Genomic DNA, 22,758 nt, shown 5'->3' on the forward strand with positions numbered 1-22,758 from the left:
CCTTGTTGGCTTCGATTGTCCCATCAGTTTGGCTTGTATTTATTTCCCTGTTTTCTTTTCATTTTTGTCAGATTATTCTGTCATAAACTGGCATGGTTTTGGGGATTGAGAACCCAAGTGCAGGAAGTCTGACAGGGAGGGAGTTTTTGTGGAAGGCCATTGAAGGAAACAAAAGTGAAAGTAAAACAAATCCAGAGAGGATGCTTGAAAACCAGTATTGCAAACAAACCACAAACACAGGTGAAAACAAGATTACATTACTACAGATAAGAATCTAGTTTTTAGGATTGTCTCGTCTTGCGGACCTGCACTTTGTTATTGTTCATGTAAAACGCAGAGGATAGTGAGAAACGCAATTTCGATTCCTTTGTATGTTTAAGCACATGTGAAGAAATTGACAATAAACTTGACTTTGACAACAACAATTGTCCAACAAATAGATAAAAGGAAGCCCAGAAAGGAGCAGTCAGATGGACAGTCATTGAGTGTCTTCTATAACAGAGGTCCCCAACCCCCGGGATCAACTGGTACCCCAACATAAAAATGGCATCAATATTTAGTAGAGCCTCCTTATACAGCAATGACAGCCTCTAAACGCTTTCTATGGCTTCCAATCAGGGTCTGGACTCTGGATTCTGGCTGAAGGTATTTTCTTTTTTACAAAACGTTTCCAGTTCACGCAGGTCTGATAATCTCTGAGAATGGACTGCCCTTAAATCAGTCCACAGATTTTCAGTAATAATATATATATATATATATATATATATATATATATATATATATATATATATATATATATATATATATATATATATATAATGATATAGTAATATTCCTCTGCATTAATGCTTTAGTAAAATTTGACCAGTGTTTTGTGTCATTGTGTTTGATGTAATGTATATGATAAGTATGTGTCAGAGAAATCTCTTAAAGAAGACTAGGACAAGCCTAGCTGCTAAGCAGCAAAAAGAGTAACAGACCAGCCAAGATTGACTTTTCTATGCCATGGCACAGGTAGAAAGCTTGGCGAGCGAACTCATGCGTTGCCAGCACTAATTCACTGCTCAAGCGTCCCTGCCTGGTTTTTATTCATTCTGCAAAGCATTGCACATCACAAGACATAACAAAAATAGCCAGTTGGGTGCCACCAACAGCTGGGCCAAGGTCCCAGCTCACACTTTCCTGTGTCAACAGCTATATCTAAGGACAGGGGCGAGATGAACTAGGACTGCATAAATGGATAGCAATGCACACTATTCTAGACAAGAAATAAGCACATAATGATAACAACCTAAGATATGATTTCCATCACAGTATCCAGCCCTGGCGCAACTTCGACTTTGTCATTAGTTCTTAAACATCTTTTTTCAAGAATCTGCTGATACTGAATCCATGTGACCTTCAACTTGAACAAGATTGCCAGTACCTGCACTGGCCACACACACCCCACACCACCAAATTTAACTGTGGACAGCAAGTGTTTCTCTTGGAATGCTGTCTTCTTTTTTCGTCATGCACACAGCCCCTTGTTATGTCCAAATAACTAAATTTTTGTTTCATCAGTCCACAGCACCTTATTCTACAATGAAGCTGGCTTGTCCAAATGTGCTTTTGCATACCTCAACCAACTCTGTTTAGGGCATGTGCGCAGAAAAGGCTTCTACCGCATTACTCTCCCATGCAGCATCTTCTGCAAAATGCGCTGAATAGTTTAATGATGCACAGTGACACCTTCTCTAGCAAAATCATGTTGTAGGTCTTTCGACCTGGGTTGAGTTTGACTGTTCTCACCATTTTTTGTCTATGGTTATGAGATTTATGAGCCTTAACTTGAACTGTGTCTGCGGTTCCTTAACTTAGTCTAAAACATTAAAAAAAAAATAGCAAAGTGCATCAAAGTGTCTGAAACTGTCTTACCTAGATTTCTTTTATGATAAAATGGTATTTCAATTGTAAACTCTCCATTGTAATCATCTTTAATTTTGATTAGCACCACTCATTCCTTAATTAGCACCACCTCCGCAGAAAATCTCATCACTCAGCGATTCAGCATTAGGTGATGAACAGTGTGGATTGCAGTGACCCAGACTACGGAAATCTAGGAAATGTCTTACCTAGATATCTTTTTTAGAGTAGAACCGCTGCTAATTTGACCTCAGCTGCGCAAGACTTCAAAGGAAAAGTTCTGTTGTAAATTCCTCTTTGCCGCTGGGTTGATGTGCATGAGGGTGGATTACATCTGTGCGTGTGTAAGGAGGGGGAGGTCCTTTGTGGCCTCTGGTTGGAGCAGGCATGTTACGGGACAGCTAAGCGGGGTCCTACAACGTTTAGCGGGGCCTTGTTTGCATTGTAGTGGCGGGCAATGACAGCGGGAGTTCTCTCGAAGTATTTGCTGTTGAAGAAAAAGTGGGCATTAGAGAAATACAGTACGGTTTATTGTTGTGAAGTTGCCACGTACAGTTGTGAAGTTGTGAGCAAAATAAAAGCCATGTTATTGAGCCATATGAGTCCGACCACGCTTTGTGGATGAGGTGCTCCAGCGCAGCATACACAGTCTCTCTCAACAAGTTCACAGTGTATAAGGTTTAATATTTTAGATTTAAGTAAATATGTGTACTGCGGTAATATTTGTCTTAATATGTTTAACATAAAGCCTTTCAGGTTTAAAAAAAAAACTCAGAAAATACTATTTTTGATTTTTGTGTTTTTTCTTTCTTTTTTTCTTTTTAAGTGGGGGTGCTACTTTGCGGATTTTCAGCTATCACGACCGCTTCCAAAACGTATCTGTGAAGGGAATCATATGTTAGGTTGTCATCATTATGTGCTTATTTCTTGACTAGAATAGTGTGCATTGCTATCCATCAATGCGGTCCGAGTTCATCTCGCCTCAGTCCTTCGATAGAGCTGTTGACGCAGCAAAGTGTGAGCTGGGACCTTGGCCCAGCTGATGGTGCCGCCCGGCTGGCTCTTTTTAGGGTCCGAGCAGCTAACACTGCGAGAGCCCTCTTGTTTTTCTCCGGATTTTAGGGCCCGAGCAGCAACCACTGCGAGGTCCCTATTGTTCTTCACCAGATTATTATTATGATTATCATTATTATTATTATTTTTATGATAATAATTATTATTATTACTAGGGCCCGAGCAGCGACTGTTGCGAGGTCCCTATTGTTCCTTTCCAGATTATTATTATTATTAGGGTCCGAGCAGCGACCGCCGCGAGGTCCCTATTTTTCCTCTCCAGATTAATATTATTAGGGCCCGAGCAGCTACCGCTGCGAGAGCCCTCTTGTTTTTCTCCGGATTATTATTATTAGGGCCCGAGCAGCTACCGCTGCGAGAGCCCTCTTGTTTTTCACCGGATTATTATTATTATTATTATTATTATTATTAGGGCCCGAGCAGCTACCGCTGCGAGAGCCCTCTTGTTTTTCTCCAGATTATTAGGGCCCGAGCAGCTACCGCTGCGAGAGCCCTCTTGTTTTTCTCCAGATTATTATTAGGGCCCGAGCAGCTACCGCTGCGAGAGCCCTCTTGTTTTTCTCCAGATTATTATTATTATTATTATTATTATTAGGGCCCGAGCAGCTACCGCTGCAAGAGCCCTCTTGTTTTTCTCCAGATTATTATTAGGGCCCGAGCAGCTACCGCTGCGAGAGCCCTCTTGTTTTTCTCCAGATTATTATTAGGGCCCGAGCAGCTACCGCTGCGAGAGCCCTCTTGTTTTTCTCCAGATTATTATTCTTATTATTATTATTAGGGCCCGAGCAGCTACCGCTGCGAGAGCCCTCTTGTTTTTCTCCAGATTATTATTATTATTAGGGCCCGAGCAGCTACCGCTGCGAGAGCCCTCTTGTTTTTATCCAGATTATTATTATTATTATTATTATTATTATTATTATTTACTGTGCAGCGCTTTTCCATTTTTTAGGGCCTAAACATGCACGAAAAGTCACCAAAATTTGCACATTTGTCGGGCCCGGTGAAAAATTGGATATTTTTGTGTTTCCCAAAACAATGCAAAAAAAATGGCTCTGCAGCGCCACCTAAGGTCGAAAAAGTGCACCTGGTCCCGGCCCGTTTGACCTAGAGCTACAAAAATTTTTAGACATATGTAGGACCTAGGGACCTACAAAAAAGTCAGCGCGAGCCATGTGCTCAGATGTACAGAAAAAGAGTTATGAATTTTTGAATGTGCATTTTTGGCCCATTTTTGCACGTTTGCAGGTCCCAAACTGCTCCTTGTTTCTCCCAAACGCTTTACTCAATCGCCTTCAAATTTGCTGTGGTCCATATTCACACATAGGGGCACAAGTGGGCAAAATTTGGTGCAGATCCGCTGACATATATGATAGGGGCGTGGCTTCAAATTATGTGTTCAATTTTTCCTTCGCCAAGAGTGACAAAAACCTTAATAACTTTGATGTACTAGCTTAAAAAAATCTAAAACTTCATAGACACATGGAAACTTATGTCTTTAACACCTTTAAAAAAAGTTTTTTTAAATACCTACTAGCGCCGCCTAGTGGTTGATTAAAATGTCATTTTTTTACACTTTCATGTATTGTGCTCAGTCTGTTTGAGTAAAACAAATGAAAATTGGTCAGAATATCATTAAGACATGGAATATTAAGGTTTTAAAATTTTACGACTTTTCGATAATGGGCGTAGTCTGCACGCCACCTCAAAGTCAGATGACTCGCCAAAACAAAAAAGTGGCTGTAATTGGCCCCAAAATGGCCTTATGAGTGGAAAATAGCCTCTCACTCCCGGCCCGTTTGACCTAGAGCTCCAAAAATTTGTAGCCTTATGTAGGACCTCGAGCCCTACAAAAAAGTCAGCGCGAGCCCTATGCTCAGATGTACAGAAAGAGAGTTATGAATTTTTGAATGTGCACCTTTAGCCCGTTTTTGCTCATTTGCAGGTCCCGAACTGCTCCTTTTTTCTCCCAAACGCTTGACCCGATCGACTTCAAATTTGCTGTGATGTTTTATCTGACTGTCAGGCACAATTGTTCAAATTTTTGTGATGATCCGCCATCAAATATGTTGGGGGCGGGGCTTTATATTATGCCTTTGATGATTACTTTGCCACATGTGAAACAAACCTTTATAACTCAGCTTTACAAGCTTAGAAAAATCTGAAACTTCACAGACACATGGAGACTCAAGCCCTTAACACAAGTGTTTAATAAAATATTCAATTGCTTATAAGGCCATCTAGTGGCAAACAAAAATGTCAGTCTGATGTCTCGCCAAAACGAACAAAGTTGCTGTGTTTGGTCCCAGATGGTCTTATCTTTTCTAAACTTCATATATTTGATAAGTTTCCAATGCGGAATACACCTAACAACGTATTTTTTGTTATAGTGCGAGCGCCACCTAGTGGCAGCCAAAAATAGAGCATTTTTTAAACGTTTTTATGTGTTTAGCTGAGCCCTTTGATGTAATATCGCTGAAATTAGGTCTGAAAAGCCTCTAGACAGCCCTGCTGACCTCCACCAAATTTTACGAAGTTTCGATAATGGGCGTGGCCTCTACGACCATTTTCATTCCGAAGCTTTATCTGTCCAGTAAAAGTTGCTGTAATTTGACCCAGATGATCTGATCTTCTCACAATTTCACACATTGGATGAAAATATTCTCCTGAACATATCGACAAAAATATATTCCAGTTTAAAGCTAGCGCCACCTAGTGGCTGCAAAAAATATCATTAGTTGCAAGATTACAGTCAATCCTGTTTGGTTTGACCTACAGCTATGAAACTTTGTATGCAAATGAAGGACTGGAAGACCTACAAAAAAGTCAATAGAAGTGATGTGCTAGAATGTACAGAAAAATTGTTATGAATTTTTTTAATGTGCAGTTTTGTCCCATTCTTAGACATTAGCTGGTCTCAAACTAGTGCCTTTTTCTCTTAAACGATTCACCCCATTACCTTCAAATTTGGCATGAATCATTATCCAACTGAGGGGCACACATAGTCCAAATATCGTGAAGATCTCTTGACAGAAAAGATGGGGGCGGAGCTTCAAATTATGTTTAATACTTCCTTCGCCAAGGTTGACAAAAATATTAATAACTCAGCTATGACAGCGTCAAAACATCTGAAACTTTCCTGGGACTTTAAAAGTCATGCAATAATACAGCTATGTGATAAACTTTCAAATCATTTACAGCGCCACCCAGTGGCGGACAAAAATCTCATTTTTTATACTTTTATGTACTGTGAAATGCCTGTTTGACTAAATGAACTCAAAAATGGTCAGAAAATCTATGACACATTGGAACATTAAGGTTCTCAACTTTTATGACTTTTCATTAAAGGGCGTGGCCTCTATGCCAACTCAAAATCCGATGTCTCGCAAAAACAGTAAAAGTTGCTGTAATTGGACCTAGACGATCTGATATTTTTAAAACTTCATATATGGGATGGGAGTCCAATGTGAAACACACCTACAAGCCTATTTTTTAATCATAGTACGAGCGCCACCTAGTGGCAGCAAAAAATATAGCAAATCCTTAATGTTTTTATGTACTCTGCTGAGCCCCTTGAAGTGATATCCCTTAAATGTTTTCTGAAAAGCCAGTGGCCATGCATTATGCCCTCCACAAATCAGTACGATGTTTCCACAGTGGGTGTGGCCTATATGGCATTGAAAGTAACAAAATTGGAACAATAAAAGCTGCAGTAACTCCACCCACATTGTCCCACCTTGTCCAAATTTTACATATTTGGTAAGAGTCCTGCACTGAAGTCATCTACAACTACTTTTTCATCGTTCATAGTCCTTGTTCATACCCCGACCTGTTCATACCCCAACGTGCACAGGTCTGCGAGGGCCCTTTATAGCTGCTTGCAGCTCTAGTTATTATTATTATTTACTGTGCAGCGCTTTTCCATTTTTGAGGGCCTAAACATGCACGAAAAGTCACCAAAATTTGCACATTTGTCGGGCCCGGTGAAAAATTGGATATTTTTGTGTTTCCCAAAACAATGCAAAAAAAATGGCTCTGCAGCGCCACCTAAGGTCGAAAAAGTGCACCTGGTCCCGGCCCGTTTGACCTAGAGCTACGAAAATTTTTAGGCATATGTAGGACCTAGAGACCTACAAAAAAGTCAGCGCAAGCCATGTGCTCAGATGTACAGAAAAAGAGTTATGAATTTTTGAATGTGCATTTTTGGCCCATTTTTGCACGTTTGCAGGTCCCAAACTGCTCCTTGTTTCTCCTAAACGCTTTACTCAATCACCTTCAAATTTGCTGTGGTCCATATTCACACATAGGGGCACAAGTGGGCGAAATTTGGTGCAGATCCGCTGACATATATGATAGGGGCGTGGCTTCAAATAATGTGTTCAATTTTTCCTTCGCCAAGAGGGACAAAAACCTTAATAACTTTGATGTACTAGCTTAAAAAAATCTAAAACTTCATAGACACATGAAAACTTATGTCTTTAACACCTTTAAAAAAGTTTTTTTAAATACCTACTAGCGCCGCCTAGTGGTTGATTAAAATGTCATTTTTTACACTCTCATGTATTGTGCTCAGTCTGTTTGAGTAAAACAAGTGAAAATTGGTCAGAATATCATTAAGACATGGAATATTAAGATTTTAAAATTTTATGACTTTTCGATAAAGGGCGTGCTCTGCACGCCACTTCAAAGTCAGATGACTCGCCAAAACGAAAAAAGTGGCTGTAATTGGCCCCAAAATGGCCTTATGAATGGAAAATAGCCTCTTACTCCCGGCCCATTTAACCTAGAGCTACAAAAATTTGTAGCCTTATGTAGGACCTCGAGCCCTACAAAAAAGTCAGCGTGAGCCATATGCTCAGATGTACAGAAAGAGAGTTATGAATTTTTGAATGTGCACCTTTGGCCCGTTTTTGCTCATTTGCAGGTCCCGAACTGCTCCTTTTTTCTCCCAAACGCTTGACCCGATCGACTTCAAATTTGCTGTGATGTTTTATCTGACTGTGAGCCACAATTGTTCAAATTTTCGTGACGATCCGCAATCAAATATGTTGGGGGCGGGGCTTTATATTAAGCCTTTGATGATTACTTTGCCACATGTGAAACAAACCTTTATAACTCAGCTTTCCAAGCTTGGAAAAATCTGAAACTTCACAGACACATGAAGACTCAAGCCCTAAACACATGTGTTTAAAAAAATCTTAAATTGCTTATAAGGCCACCTAGTGGCAAACAAAAATGTCAGTCTGATTTCTCGCGAAAACGAACAAAGTTGCTGTATTTGGACCCAGATGGTCTTATCTTTTCTAAACATTACATATTTGATGGATTTCCAATGCGGAATACACCTATCAACGTATTTTTTGTTATAGTGTGAGCGCCACCTACTGGCAGCCAAAAAAATAGCATTTTTTACACGTTTTTATGTGTTTAGCTGAGCCCTTTGAAGTAAAATCGCTGAAATTAAGTCTGACAAGCCTCTAGACAGCCTTGCTGACCTCCACCAAATTTTACGAAGTTTCGATAATGGGCGTGGCCTCTATGACCATTTTCATTCCGAAGCTTTATCTGTCCAGTAAAATTTGCTGTAATTTGACCCAGATGATCTGATCTTCTCACAATTTCACACATTGGATAAAAATATTCTCCTGAAAATAGCGACAAAAATATATTCCAGTTTAAAGCTAGCGCCACCTAGTGGCTGCAAAAAAAGTCATTAGTCGAAAGATTACAGTCAATCCTGTTTGGTTTGACCTAGAGCTATGAAACTTTGTAGGCTAATGAAGGACTGTAAGACCTACAAAAATTTCAATAGAAGTGATGTGCTAGGATGTACAAAAAAATTGTTATGAATTTTTTTAATGTGCAGTTTTGTCCCATTCTTAGACATTAGCTGGTCTCAAACTAGTGCCTTTTTCTCTTAAAAGATTCACCCCATTACCTTAAACTTTGGCATGAATCATTATCCAACTGAGGGGCACACATAGTCCAAATATCGTGAAGATCTCTTGAGATAAAAGATGGGGGCGGAGCTTCAAATTATGTTTAATATTTCCTTCGCCAAGAGTGACAAAAATATTAATAACTCAGCTATGACAGCTTCAAACCATCTGAAACTTTCCTGGGACTTTAAAAGTCATGCAATAATACAGCTATGTGATAAACTTTCACATCATTTACAGCGCCACCCAGTGGCGGACAAATATCTCATTTTTTATACTTTTATGTACTGTGAAATGCCTGTTTGACTAAATGAACTAAAAAATGGTCAGAAAAGCTATGACACATTGGAACATTAATGTTCTCAACTTTTATGACTTTTCATTAAAGGGTGTGGCCTCTATGCAAACTCAAAGTCTGATGTCTCGCAAAAACGGTAAAAGTTGCTGATGATCTGATGTTTGCAAAACTTCATATATGGGATGGGAGTCCAATGTGAAACACACCTAGGAGCCTATTTTTTATCATAGTACGAGCGCCACCTAATGGCAGCAAAAAAATATAGCAAATCCTTAACGTTTTTATATACTCTGCTGAGCCCCTTGAAGTGATATCCCTTAAATGTTTTTTGAAAAGCCTGTGGCCATGCCTTATGCCCTCCACAAATCAGTACGATGTTTCGACAGTGGGTGCGGCCTATATGGCATTATAAGTCACAAAATTGGAACAATAACAGCTGCAGTAACTCCACCTACATTGTCCCACCTTGTCTAAATTTTACATATTTGGTAAGAGTCCTGCACTGAAGTCATCTACAACTAATTTTTCATCGTTCGTAGTCCTTGTTCTTACCCGGACCTGTTCATACCCCAACGTGCACAGGTCTGCGAGGGCCCTTTATAGCTGCTTGCAGCTCTAGTTATTATTATTATTTACTGTGCAGCGCTTTTCCATTTTTGAGGGCCTAAACATGCACGAAAAGTCACCAAAATTTAAACATTTGTCGGGCCCAGTGAAAAATTTGATATTTTTGTGTTTCCCAAAAAAATGCAAAAAAAATGGCTCTGCAGCGCCACCTAAGGTCGAAAAAGTGCACCTGGTCCCAGCCCGTTTGACCTAGAGCTATGAAAATTTTTAGGCATATGTAGGACCTAGAGACCAACAAAAAAGTCAGCGCGAGCCATGTGCTCAGATGTACAGAAAAAGAGTTATGAATTTTTGAATGTGCATTTTTGGCCCATTTTTGCACGTTTGCAGGTCCCAAACTGCTCCTTGTTTTTCCTAAACGCTTTACTCAATCGCCTTCAAATTTGCTGTGGTCCATATTCACACATAGGGGCACAAGTGGGCAAAATTTGGTGCAGATCCGCTGACATATATGATAGGGGCGTGGCTTCAAATTATGTGTTCAATTTTTCCTTCGCCAAGAGGGACAAAAACCTTAATAACTTTGATGTACTAGCTTAAAAAAATCTAAAACTTCATATACACATGGAAACTTATGTCTTTAACACCTTTAAAAAGAAGGTTTTTTAAATACCTACAAGCGCCGCCTAGTGGTTGATTAAAATGTCATTTTTTACACTTTCATGTATTGTGCTCAGTCTATTTGAGTAAAACAAGTGAAATCTGGTCAGAATATCATTAAGACATGGAATATTAAGGTTTTAAAATTTTACGACTTTTCGATAATGGGCGTAGTCTGCACGCCACCTCAAAGTCAGATGACTCGCCAAAACGAAAAAAGTGGCTGTAATTGGCCCCAAAATGGCCTTATGAGTGGAAAATAGCCTCTCACTCCCGGCCCGTTTGACCTAAAGCTCCAAAAATTTGTAGCCTTATGTAGGACCTCGAGCCCTACAAAAAAGTCAGCGCGAGCCATATGCTCAGATGTACAGAAAGAGAGTTATGAATTTTTGAATGTGCACTTTTGGCCCGTTTTTGCTCATTTGCAGGTCCCGAACTGCTCCTTTTTTCTCCCAAACGCTTGACCCGATCGACTTTAAATTTGCTGTGATGTTTTATCTGACTGTGAGGCACAATTGTTCAAATTTTTGTGACGATCCGCCAACAAATATGTTGGGAGCGGGGCTTTATATTATGCCTTTGATGATTACTTTGCCACATGTGAAACAAACCTTTATAACTCAGCTTTACAATCTTGGAAAAATCTGAAACTTCACAGACACATGGAGACTCAAGCCCTTAACACAAGTGTTTAACAAAATCTTCAATTGCTTATAAGGCCATCTATTGGCAAACAAAAATGTCAGTCTAATTTCTCGCCAAAACGAACAAAGTCGCTGTATTTGGTCCCAGATGGTCTTATCTTTTCTAAACTTCATATATTTGATGGGTTTCCAATGCGGAATATACCTAGCAACGTATTTTTTGTCATAGTACGAGCGCCACCGAGTGGCAGCCAAAAATATAGCATTTTTTAAACGTTTTTATGTGTTTAGCTTAGCCCTTTGAAGTAATATCACTGAAATTAAGTCTGACAAGCCTCTAGACAGCCCTGCTTACCTCCACCAAATTTTACGAAATTTCGATAAAAAGTGGCTGTAATTGGCCCCAAAATGGCCTTATGAGTGGAAAATAGCCTCTCAATCCCGGCCCGTTTGACCTAAAGCTCCAAAAATTTGTAGCCTTATGTAGGACCTCGAGCCCTACAAAAAAGTCAGCGCGAGCCATATGCTCAGATGTACAGAAAGAGAGTTATGAATTTTTGAATGTGCACTTTTGGCCCGTTTTTGCTCATTTGCAGGTCCCGAACTGCTCCTTTTTTCTCCCAAACGCTTGACCCGATCGACTTTAAATTTGCTGTGATGTTTTATCTGACTGTCAGGCACAATTGTTCAAATTTTTGTGACGATCCGCCAACAAATATGTTGGGGGCGGGGCTTTATATTATGCCTTTGATGATTACTTTGCCACATGTGAAACAAACCTTTATAACTCAGCTTTACAATCTTGGAAAAATCTGAAACTTCACAGACACATGGAGACTCAAGCCCTTAACACAAGTGTTTAACAAAATCTTCAATTGCTTATAAGGCCATCTATTGGCAAACAAAAATGTCAGTCTAATTTCTCGCCAAAACGAACAAAGTCGCTGTATTTAGTCCCAGATGGTCTTATCTTTTCTAAACTTCATATATTTGATGGGTTTCCAATGCGGAATATACCTAGCAATGTATTTTTTGTCATAGTACGAGCGCCACCGAGTGGCAGCCAAAAATATAGCATTTTTTAAACGTTTTTATGTGTTTAGCTTAGCCCTTTGAAGTAATATCACTGAAATTAAGTCTGACAAGCCTCTAGACAGCCCTGCTTACCTCCACCAAATTTTACGAAATTTCGATAATGGGCGTGGCCTTTACGTCCATTTTCATTCCGATGCCTTAACGAACCAGTAAAAGCTGCTGTTATTTGACCCAGATGATCTAATCTTCTCACAATTTCACACATTGGATGAAAATCTATTCCTGAAGACATCGACAAACATATTCCAGTTTAAAGCTAGCGCCACCTAGTGGCTGCAAAAAATGTCATTAGTCGAAAGATTGGAGTCATTCCTGTTTGGTTTGACCTACAGCTAAAAAACTTTTTTGGCATATGTAAGATTGTAAGACCTACAAAAAAGTCAACAGGAGTGATGTGCTAGGATATACAGAATAATTTTTAAGATTTTTTTTTTATGTGCAATTTTGCCCCATTCTTAGACAATAGCCGGTCTAAATCTAGTGCCTTTTGCTCTTAAACGATTCACCCCATTACCTTCAACTTTGGCATGAATCATTATCCAACTGAGGGGCACACATAGGCCAAATATCGTGAAGATCTCTTGACATAAAAGATGGGGGCGGAGCTTCAAATTATGTTTAATACTTCCTTCGCCAAGAGTGACAAAAATCTTAATAACTCAGCTATAACAGCTTCAAACCATCTGAAACTTTCCTGGGACTTTAAAAGTCATGCAATAATACAGCTATGTGATAAATTTTCAAATAATTTACAGCGCCACCCAGTGGTGGACAAAAATCTCATTTTTTATACTTTTATGTACTGTGAAATGCCTGTTTGACTAAATGAACTCAAACTTGGTCAGAAAAGCTATGACACATTGGAACATTATGGTTCTCAACTTTTATGACTTTTCATTAGAGGGCGGGGCCTGTATGCCAACTCAAAATCCGATGTCTCGCGAAAACGGTCAAAGTTGCTGTAATTGGACCTAGACGATCTGATATTTTTAAAACTTCGTATATGGGATGGGAGTCCAATGTGAAACACACCTACAAGCCTATTTTTTATCATAGTACGAGCGCCATCTAGTGGCAGCAAAAAATATAGCAAATCCTTAATGTTTTTATGTACTCTGCTGAGCCCCTTGAAGTGATATCCCTTAAATGTTTTCTGAAAAGCCAGTGGCCATGCCTTATGCCCTCCACAAATCAGTACGATGTTTCGACAGTGGGTGTGGCCTATATGGCATTATAAGTCACAAAATTGGAACAATAAAAGCTGCAGTAACTCCACCCACATTGTCCCACCTTGTCTAAATTTTACATATTTGGTAAGAGTCCTGCACTGAAGTCATCTACAACTACTTTTTCATCGTTCATAGTCCTTGTTCATACCCCGACCTGTTCATACCCCAACGTGCACAGGACTGCGCGGGCCCTTTATAGCTGCTTGCAGCTCTAGTTACTATTATTCTCCAAAGTAAATCGCAAATGTGAGGGCCTAAACATGCACGAAAAGTCACCAAAATTTGCACACTCATCGGGCCTGCTGTAAAATTAGGTATTTTGGTGTTTTCATACATAAAATCTAAAAAATTGATTTTTAGCGCCACCTAGAGTCGATCACTTCTCCGGGGTCACGGCCAGTTTCACCTAGAGCTTTGAATTTTTTTAGGCATATATAGCACCTCAAGACCTACAAAAAAGTTATAGAGCGCCCTATGCTAGGATATACAGAACCAGAGATATGAATTTTTTTTATGTGCCTTTTTGGACAATTTTTGGATGTTTGCAGGTTGCAAATTCTTCTAAATAGCTCATAAACAATGAAGCCGATCAACTTTAAATTTGGCTTGCTCCATAATCACGCTTAGGGCCACGTTTGGGTGAAATTTCTTGAAGATCGGCCAACATATATGATGGGGGCGGGGCTTTAAATTATATGTGTCAAATTTCCTTCGCCATGAGCGACAAAAACCTTAATAACTCCAATGTGCACGCTTGAAAAAATCTGACACTTTACAGAAAATTTACTAGTTATGTCCTTGAAATATCTGCATGATAAATTTTAAAATTATTTACAGCGCCACCTAGTTAAAGACAAAAATGTCATTTTTTAAACTTTCATGTATTGTGCAAAGCCCAAAAAAGTAAATGGACTGAAAATTTGGACAAATAGCATCGAGACTTAGATAAAATGGGTTTTCAAATTTTACGGCTTTGTGATTAGAGGGATGGTCTGTATGCCACGAAATTACGTAAGCTACGAAATTTTTTATGCATATGTAGGACCTCAAGACCTACAAAAACATTATAGAGCGCCATGTGTTAGGATGTACAGAACTAGAGTTATCAGTTATTGAATCTAGCATTTGGCCCGATTTTCTACATTTTTCGGTACCAAAACCCTTGACCCGATCAACTTTACATTTGGCGTGCCCCATTACCTGACATAGTGGAACACTTAGGCAAAATTTCGTGAAGATCGGCTATCATATATGATGAGGGTGGGGCTTCAAAATACGTGTTTCAAACTCAAATTTCGTTCGCCATGAGCAACAAAAACCCTAATAACTCCAATTTGCAAGCTTGAAAAAATCTGAAACTTTACTGAATTTTACTAGTCAAAGCTTGAAAATATCTGCATCGTTGAATATCAACTTAATGGTAGCGCCACCTAGTCACAGACAAAAATGTCAATTTTTAAACTTTCATGTGTTGTGCTAAGCCCGTATAAGTAAATGAACTGAAATTTTGCCAGAATAGCATCAAGACTTAAGAGATAAGGGTTTCCAAATTTTACGACTTTATGATAAAGGGGGTGGTCTCTACACCACCTCAAAGTCTGAGTTTTCCCAAATCAGCAAAACTTGCTGTAATTGAACCCAGATGATCCTTCAAACGGCAGCCTCTTTTGACCTAGAGCTACGACATTTTTTATTTATATGTAGGACCTCAAGACCTACAAAAACATCATAGAGCAGCATATGTTAGGATGTATAGAACCAGAGTTATCAATAGTTGAATGTAGAATTTGGCCCGATTTTCTACATTTTTCGGTACCGAAACCCTTGACCCGATCAACTTTACATTTGGCGTGCCTCATTATCTAACATAGGGGAACACTTGGAAAAATTTTTGTGAAGATCGGCCAACATATATGATGGGGGTGGGGCTTCAAAATACGTGTTTTAAACTCAAATTTCATTCACCATGAGCAACAAAAACCCTAATAACTCCAATGTGCAAGCTTTAAAAAATCTGAAACTTTACAGATAATTTACTCATCATAGCTTTAAAATACCTGCATGGTTGATGATCAACTTAATGATAGCGCCACCTAGTCACAGACAAAAATGTCTATTTTTAAAATTTCATGTGTTATGCTCAGCCCGTCAGAGTAAATGAACTGAAGATTTGTCCGAATAGCATCAAGACTTAGAGATTAAAGGTATCCAAATTTTATGACTTTGTGATAAAATGGGTGGTCTGTATGCAACCCCAAATTCGGAGTTTGCTCAAGTCATCTAAACTTACTGTAATTGAGCCCGGGTGATCATAAAACGAGAGTCAGTTCTGACCAGTTTTACCTAGAGCGATGAAATTTTATATGTATATGTAAGACCTCAAGACCTACAAAAACATCATAGAGCGCCATGTGTTAGGATGAACAGAACCAGAGTTATCAATTGTTGAATGTAGCATTTGGCCCGATTTTCTACATTTTTCGGCACCAAAACCCTTGACCCGATCAACTTCACATTTGAGGTGCTCCATTACCTGACAGAGTGGCACCATTGGGCAAAATTTCATCAAGGTCGGCTAACCTATATGATGGGGGCGGGGCTTCAAAATACGAGTACCAATAGCGACACCTGGTGCCCGACAGAAGAGATAGTTTTTATGCTTTGCTGCTTTTAGCAAATTCACAGAAAATTAGTCAGGAGAATATTGAGACAAAGCGAACAATATGAATCTCAAGTTTCATTACTTCAAATTTGGGCCTGGCCTTTACTCCGCCTCAAAGTCCGATGTCTAGCCAGACCGGTAAAACTTAATGTAATTGGACTAAGATGATCTTCTCTAAATTTCATTTTGGGAGTACAATGCCAAACACACTTTTTTTGCTCGTAGTGCCGGCGCCACCTGGTGGCAGCAAAAAAATACATTTTCCTTTATAACAGGGGTGTCAAACTCATTCTTATCGAGGGCCACGTTGCAGTTACAGTTTCTGTCAGAGGGCCGGGATGACTGTGATAAAATACATTTTGGGTGTATTTGTCACACTTCCAACTAGTTTTGAAATCAGAGAGAGGGTCAGGAAAAAAAGCGCTTGCTTTCCCCCCCCAAACAATTTCAAATTGACTTACAAATATGATATTTTGACCGGAAACTTGAATTGGAATGGGCGTTTCGCGGGCCGTGTGAATTGTTGTGGCGGGCCGGATCTGGCCCCCGGGCCTTGAGTTTGACACCGGTGATTTATAGGTACCTTGTTGAGCCTGTCAAAGTAATAATACTGAAGTTTTTTCAGACAGGCCTTCAGAAACGCTTAATTTCTTCCATCAAATATCACGATGTCTTGATCATGGCCGTGGCCTATTCAGCAGTGCTCATCCATTTATCGTAACAGTAAATGCTGATGCAGTTTGTCCCAGATGATCTCATCTTCTCACGACTTCACACGTTAATTGAAAGTCAATTCCTTCAGACATCAACAAAGATATATTCCATTGTAGTGCTAGAATCACCTCGTGGCAGAAAATATATTACCAAAATTGCGATTCCAATTACTTAGTTGAGCCCGTTGGACAAATGCAAATAAAAATGTTACCTTTTCTAGAACATTGATCTCTACAGTTCACCTGCAAATTCACAAACACATTCATACCCAAATTTGTCCATACCTCGGAACTGTTCATCCTTCAATGTGCTCATGTCTGCGAGGGCCCGTTATAGCTACTTGCAGCTCTAGTTATTATTATTATTCTCCAAAGTAAATCGCAAATGTGAGGGCCTAAACATGCACGAAAAGTCACCAAAATTTGCTCACTCATCGGGCCTGCTGTAAAATTAGGTGTTTTAGTGTTTTCATACATAAAATCTAAAATTGATTTTTAGCGCCACCTAGAGACGAACACTTTTCCGCGGTCACGGCCAGTTTCACCTAGAGCTTTGAAATTTTTTAGGCACATATAGCACCTGAAGACCTACAAAAAAGTTATAGAGCGCCATATGCTAGGATATACAGAATCAGAGAGATGATTTTTTTTATGTGCCTTTTTGGACCATTTTTGAATGTTTAACGGTAGCAAATTCTTCTTAATAGCTCCTAAACAATTAAGCCTATCAACTTCAAGACTTAAGAGATAAGGGTTTCCAAATTTTACGACTTTATGATAAAGGGGGTGGTCTCTACACCACCTCAAAGTCTGAGTTTTCCCAAATCAGCAAAACTTGCTGTAATTGAACCCAGATGATCCTTCAAACGGCAGCCCCTTCCGACCTGTTTAACCTAGAGCTACAAAATATTTTGTGCAAATGTAGGACCTCAAGACCTTCAAAAACATCATAGAGCGCCATGTGTTAGGATGTACAGAACCAGAGTTATCAATTGTTGAATGTAGCATTTGGCCCGATTGTGTTTATATGTTAGTTGACTGACTTTAACATTGTTGTTGATTTATTATTCAATAGATACTACATGATACACCATACATGAGCCAAAAGTTCAACGTGATGACTAGCGTAGTCTTTTACTGGAGTCTTGGTGCAGATAACCAGTCCTGAGAACAAATTCTCGACAAAGTAATACCAGTGATTTAATGATACTGTATATGAAATGAAATGAAACATATACATACACACACTAATATATATATATATATATATATATATATATATATATATATATATATATATATATATATATATATATATATACATACATACATACAGTGGGCCCCCGGGTTACGAACTTAATCCGTTCAGCGGCTACGCTCGTAACTCGAACTGCTCGTATGACGGGCAATCCAAACCTATGTTAATCCGTGAATGCGTGCAACGCGTGCAAAAACCTTAGGTAAAAACATCACGACTTTATACACATATTAAAAATGAGTAACATAAACAACTGTACAGTTAAATTAAATAACATATACAAAGGAAAATTGACATTTACCTTTGGAGCGACGTGACTTGAGCTGGGTGGAGGCGGAGGGGAGCACAGACCAACCCGCATAGTTAACACAGTTACGCTGATATGCTATTGCTCTTACAATGTTACAGTCATTGTTTCAGCCACGGAGATGCTAAAACATATCATCCTCTTACTTCTTCCTTTACCGCTACTAGCAATTTTAGAAGCTATGTCTAACAGATAAAGTTTGCAAAGTCTTCACAACATTCCTTCCTTCCGTTTTTCACTCATTTTCTCTCCTTCCTTCCATCCCGACCAGCTGTGCCATCAAGCTTGATAAAGGCGTTCGGCCAATAGCATATCGGCATTTCTGTGATTGACGTGACGCCGGCCAATAGCATCTCCGTGAGTTAGACCGGGTGACCTTAATCGACCAATAGCATATGCCATCTCCGTGACTGACGCCGTGACTGACACCGTGACTGAGACAGTGACTGTGACGTTGTAAGAGCAATAGCGTTCACGTAACTGTCACAAGCATCAACTGCTGATTTTGTTGACGCAGCTAAGCGAAAATATATTTGTATACACAATGGCCGGCATGTCGGATTGTTCGTAAGACGAAAGGTAAGTGGGGGACAAAAATCTCCGCGGTCCACGCTCGTAAATCGAATTGTTCGTAAAAAAGGGTGTTCGTAAACCGGGGGCCGACTGTGTGTATATATATATATATATATATATATATATATATATATATATATATATATATATATATATATATATATATATATATACATATACATACACACACAAAATGCACACACACTGGCATGTTGCCAAGTGGGGTTTTCTCTCTTTTATTGTTGTTTCTCACCAATATCCGTACGACCATAAACAAACAAAACATGTGATTAACTGTATGAACAAGAGGTAAAATCAACATGAATGATGTGAACACTAAAACTGTTATTCCTGTAAACCATTTTTGGTATACGTATATGCAAGACAGCATCTTTTAATTCGGAGAATGAGTGGTAAGATTCTTAGAAAATCTTTTAACTTCTACCTCCTTTTGAATGTCAAGTTTAACCTCATTTTGTAATTTGTCTATTTTAATATGATGCCCAAATGAAAAAAACAAAACAAAAAAAAACTATGGTTGTCAATAACTCAAGAATGAGCTCGGTGACATGGGCCTGATTTTGTGATTATAGTAACTGTACTTTGTTCTCCACCAGTCACATTAACGAGGACAAGAGGAAGACAGATGGTCAGAAGCAGATCTTTGATGTTGTTTATGAAGTTGACGGATGTCCTGTAAGTCTTGAGTTTGTCTCATTTGCCTTTTCATACTACTACAAATTTGAACACACCAATTATACTCTGTAACACATGCAATAATTTTTACATATGTACCTACAGTTTTATGAGTCCTAATTGATGGCAAAAAGTGAGCTTCAAAGTAGCTGCAAGATTAGCTGTTTTGGGCATCTGGTTAAGATGCCTCCCAGACACTTCCCTGGTGAGGTGTTCTGTGCATGTCCCACAGGGAGGAGGCTCCGGGGACAACCAGGACATGCTGGAGGGACTATATCTCTCAGCTGGCCTGGGCACGCCTGGGGATTCTTCCAGAGTAGCTGGACGAAGTGGCTGGGGAGAGGGAAGTCTGGGCTTCCCTGCTCAAGCTACTGCCACCGCGACCCGGGGCACAGACGCCTAAACACTGAACACAAACAAAGCAGTTGCAGCTACATGAGGATGCATACGAAAAACAAACTCGGTGTTTGGATCTACACACTCAAAATTCACAGCCACCCTCAACAATAAACATCTGTCCATCCATCCATTTTCTGTAGCGGCTTATCCTCACTAGGGTCACTGACTTGATGGTGTCTATCCCAGCTGTCTATGGGCAATAGGCAGGGGAAACCCTGAACTGGTTGCCAGCCAATCGCAAGACACACCGAGACAAACAACCATTCACACTCACAACCACACAGAAGGGCAATTTGGAGTGTCCAATACACCTATTATGCATGTTTTTGGAATGTGGGAGAAAGCCTGAGTGCCCAGAGCGAACCCACGCGAGCTTGGGGATAACATGCAAACTCCACACTGGAAGGCCAAAGCAAGCTGGAATTGAACTCGGGACTCTGAGAGGTGGACATGCTAACCACTCTTCCACTGAGCCACCCTGGGATGCAGGTTAGCAGCCCCCAACAGAAAGCAGCCAATGAAAATGAACAAATTTGATCAGCACAGTAATTTGGAAATCAGCATATGAGTTCTTAGAGGCTGTCTTAATGGTGCCACGGGCTATGTTTGTATACATGGCCTAGTTCACCCAGGGGCCAAAAGTTGAAAGGCGTGTTTGACCTGTGCTTGTGCCAGGGGTTTTCATCTGTCCTTTCAGCACCATCTCTGGCAGTCTGGAGGGACAAACTAGAATGCCCAGTGACTGTTCATTTTGCATTATTCCATTTGCGTGAATGTTCAGTTAACTTGCCTTCCACTAATTATTGTAAGTTTGTCAATGAGCAGTTGACAATTTGTCCATTAAATATGATGGAGCACATTCTCCAATGTTTGTAAAACTAAAATATTCACCTAGACACTTAATCTTTTTAGCGCTCAGGAAGCTTTAATCTGGACTGGCACATTTTGAAGGTGAAATATCATACTGTACCATTCAATTAACTACTTCCATGCTCTGTTGGTGACAGTCACACTTAATGGCTGACTGGTTGACTAGTGCTGGTGGCTTGGTATTTGTTTATAAATGCTGCTCACAACAAATTATTCATTTTAATGGTGGCACAAGGTGAGTTGGATTTTGAATGATACGTTTAATTTTCTTTAATGTTTGCCGGTCTTGAAATGCTGGAAGTGACACACCTTTTTGTGAGGCAAGACGCAGTGCTAGAAAACAGTAAAACAGTTAGACTTGTGCCTTGGTTTTTGTTTTTTGGCGCTGCCTTTGGCAGCTGTTGGGAGTGCATTTCTGAAGGGGAGGGGGAGGTGTTCCAGTTGGAAGCAGTTCCGATGCCACACGTTGTTGTCCGTCCTTACAAGAGCTGGCCCACGAGTGTCTGAGTCGTTTTCTTTAGTGGAATATTATTTACCCTAATATGCCCAAGGTTGGTCATTTGTGTCATTATAGATAATAAGCTGGCTAATGTTAGTTTATATCAGCATGTTAAACGGTGCTGCCTTTGTATGTGTTGGCTTGTTAGCATTTTTGTGTTAGCATTTTCGTGTTAGCCCATTAGCATTTCATATTGAAGAGAACATTATTTGTGGTTGAATGTTTGATTTAATCTTCACAGTTGTCTACATTTGATAAGATGTGATTTTTGCATATGTATACTTACGTTTGGGATATACTCTTGTTTGCAGTTTTACAAAATAAAAATGAGTGAGAACGACACAACTATTAAAGAAGTTGCCCTCATTTTGCTGTTCGCTGTCTGTCAACCTTGATGAAAGCCACTTCAACATCTTGGGAGGACAGAACAATGCTCATGTGTAAACGTTTTTTTTGTTGTTTTTTTTTTTTGACATTTTTTCACTTGATGAAAAATAGAAACTAAGAAATCACATTTCCATAAGTATTCATAGCTTTTGTCATGAAGCTCAAAGTTAAATTTAGGTGCATGCTTTTTCCACTGATCATCCTTGAGATGTTTCTACAGCTTAATTGGAGTCTACCTACGGTTAATCAATTTGATTGGACATGATTTAGGTTTACCAGTCCCTACAAAGTCCCACAGTTGACTGTGCTTGTCAGAGCACAAACACAGAAGTTGAAGTCAAAGGAATTGTATGTAGGCTTGTGAGACAGTATTGTCTTCAGGCACAAATTTGGAGTATCCTGATGGGTTCAGAAATATTTCTGCTGTCTTGAAAGTCCCAATGAGCACAGTGGCCTTCATTATTTGTATTTGGAAGATGTTTAGGACTTGCAGGAGGACAACCTGTGTGCTGCAATCTACAAATTGGCATATGGTCGAGTGGCCTGAAGAAAGCCACTCATTCCTGAAAGGAAGATGGCAGCCAAAGGGCAACTGAATGATTCTCAGAACATAAGAAATAACTTTTCCTAGTTTGATGAGACAAAGATGACACTATTTGGTGTGAATGGCAGGCATCATGTTTAGAGGAAACCATGCACCACATTACACATGGCATACACCATCCCTAAGGTGAGGCATGGTTGTGGCAGCAACATGCTATGTGATGTATTTTTTCAGCAGGAGAAACTTGCATAACTTGTCAGAATAGAAGAAAAAATGAATGCAGCAATACGCAGAGGTATCCTGAATGAAAACCTGCTCCAAAGTGCTCTTGACCTCACACTGTGGTGAACGTTCATTTTTCAGCAGGGCAACAACAGGAAGCATATAGCCAAAATCTCAAAGGATTGTTCAGCAATGAACATCAGTGAAGTGTTGCAGGCTT

General features: G+C 39.7%; 1 protein-coding gene across 1 annotated transcript in view; it reads left to right on the forward strand.

Annotated features, from left to right (window-relative positions):
* Positions 1-22,758, forward strand: part of ect2 (epithelial cell transforming 2) — a 137,069-nt gene that overhangs the window by 86,933 nt on the left and 27,378 nt on the right. Inside the window, exon 19 of the mRNA XM_088426629.1 lies at positions 19,539-19,617. Within this exon, the coding sequence (XP_088282755.1) occupies positions 19,539-19,617 (79 nt within the window). The remainder of the gene's footprint in view (positions 1-19,538; positions 19,618-22,758) is intronic.

The sequence above is a fragment of the Hippichthys cyanospilos genome, chromosome 10, assembly GCF_059441005.1.
Source record: "Hippichthys cyanospilos isolate Australia breed blue-spotted pipefish chromosome 10, RoL_Hcya_1.0, whole genome shotgun sequence".
NCBI classification, from domain to species: Eukaryota; Metazoa; Chordata; class Actinopteri; order Syngnathiformes; family Syngnathidae; genus Hippichthys; species Hippichthys cyanospilos.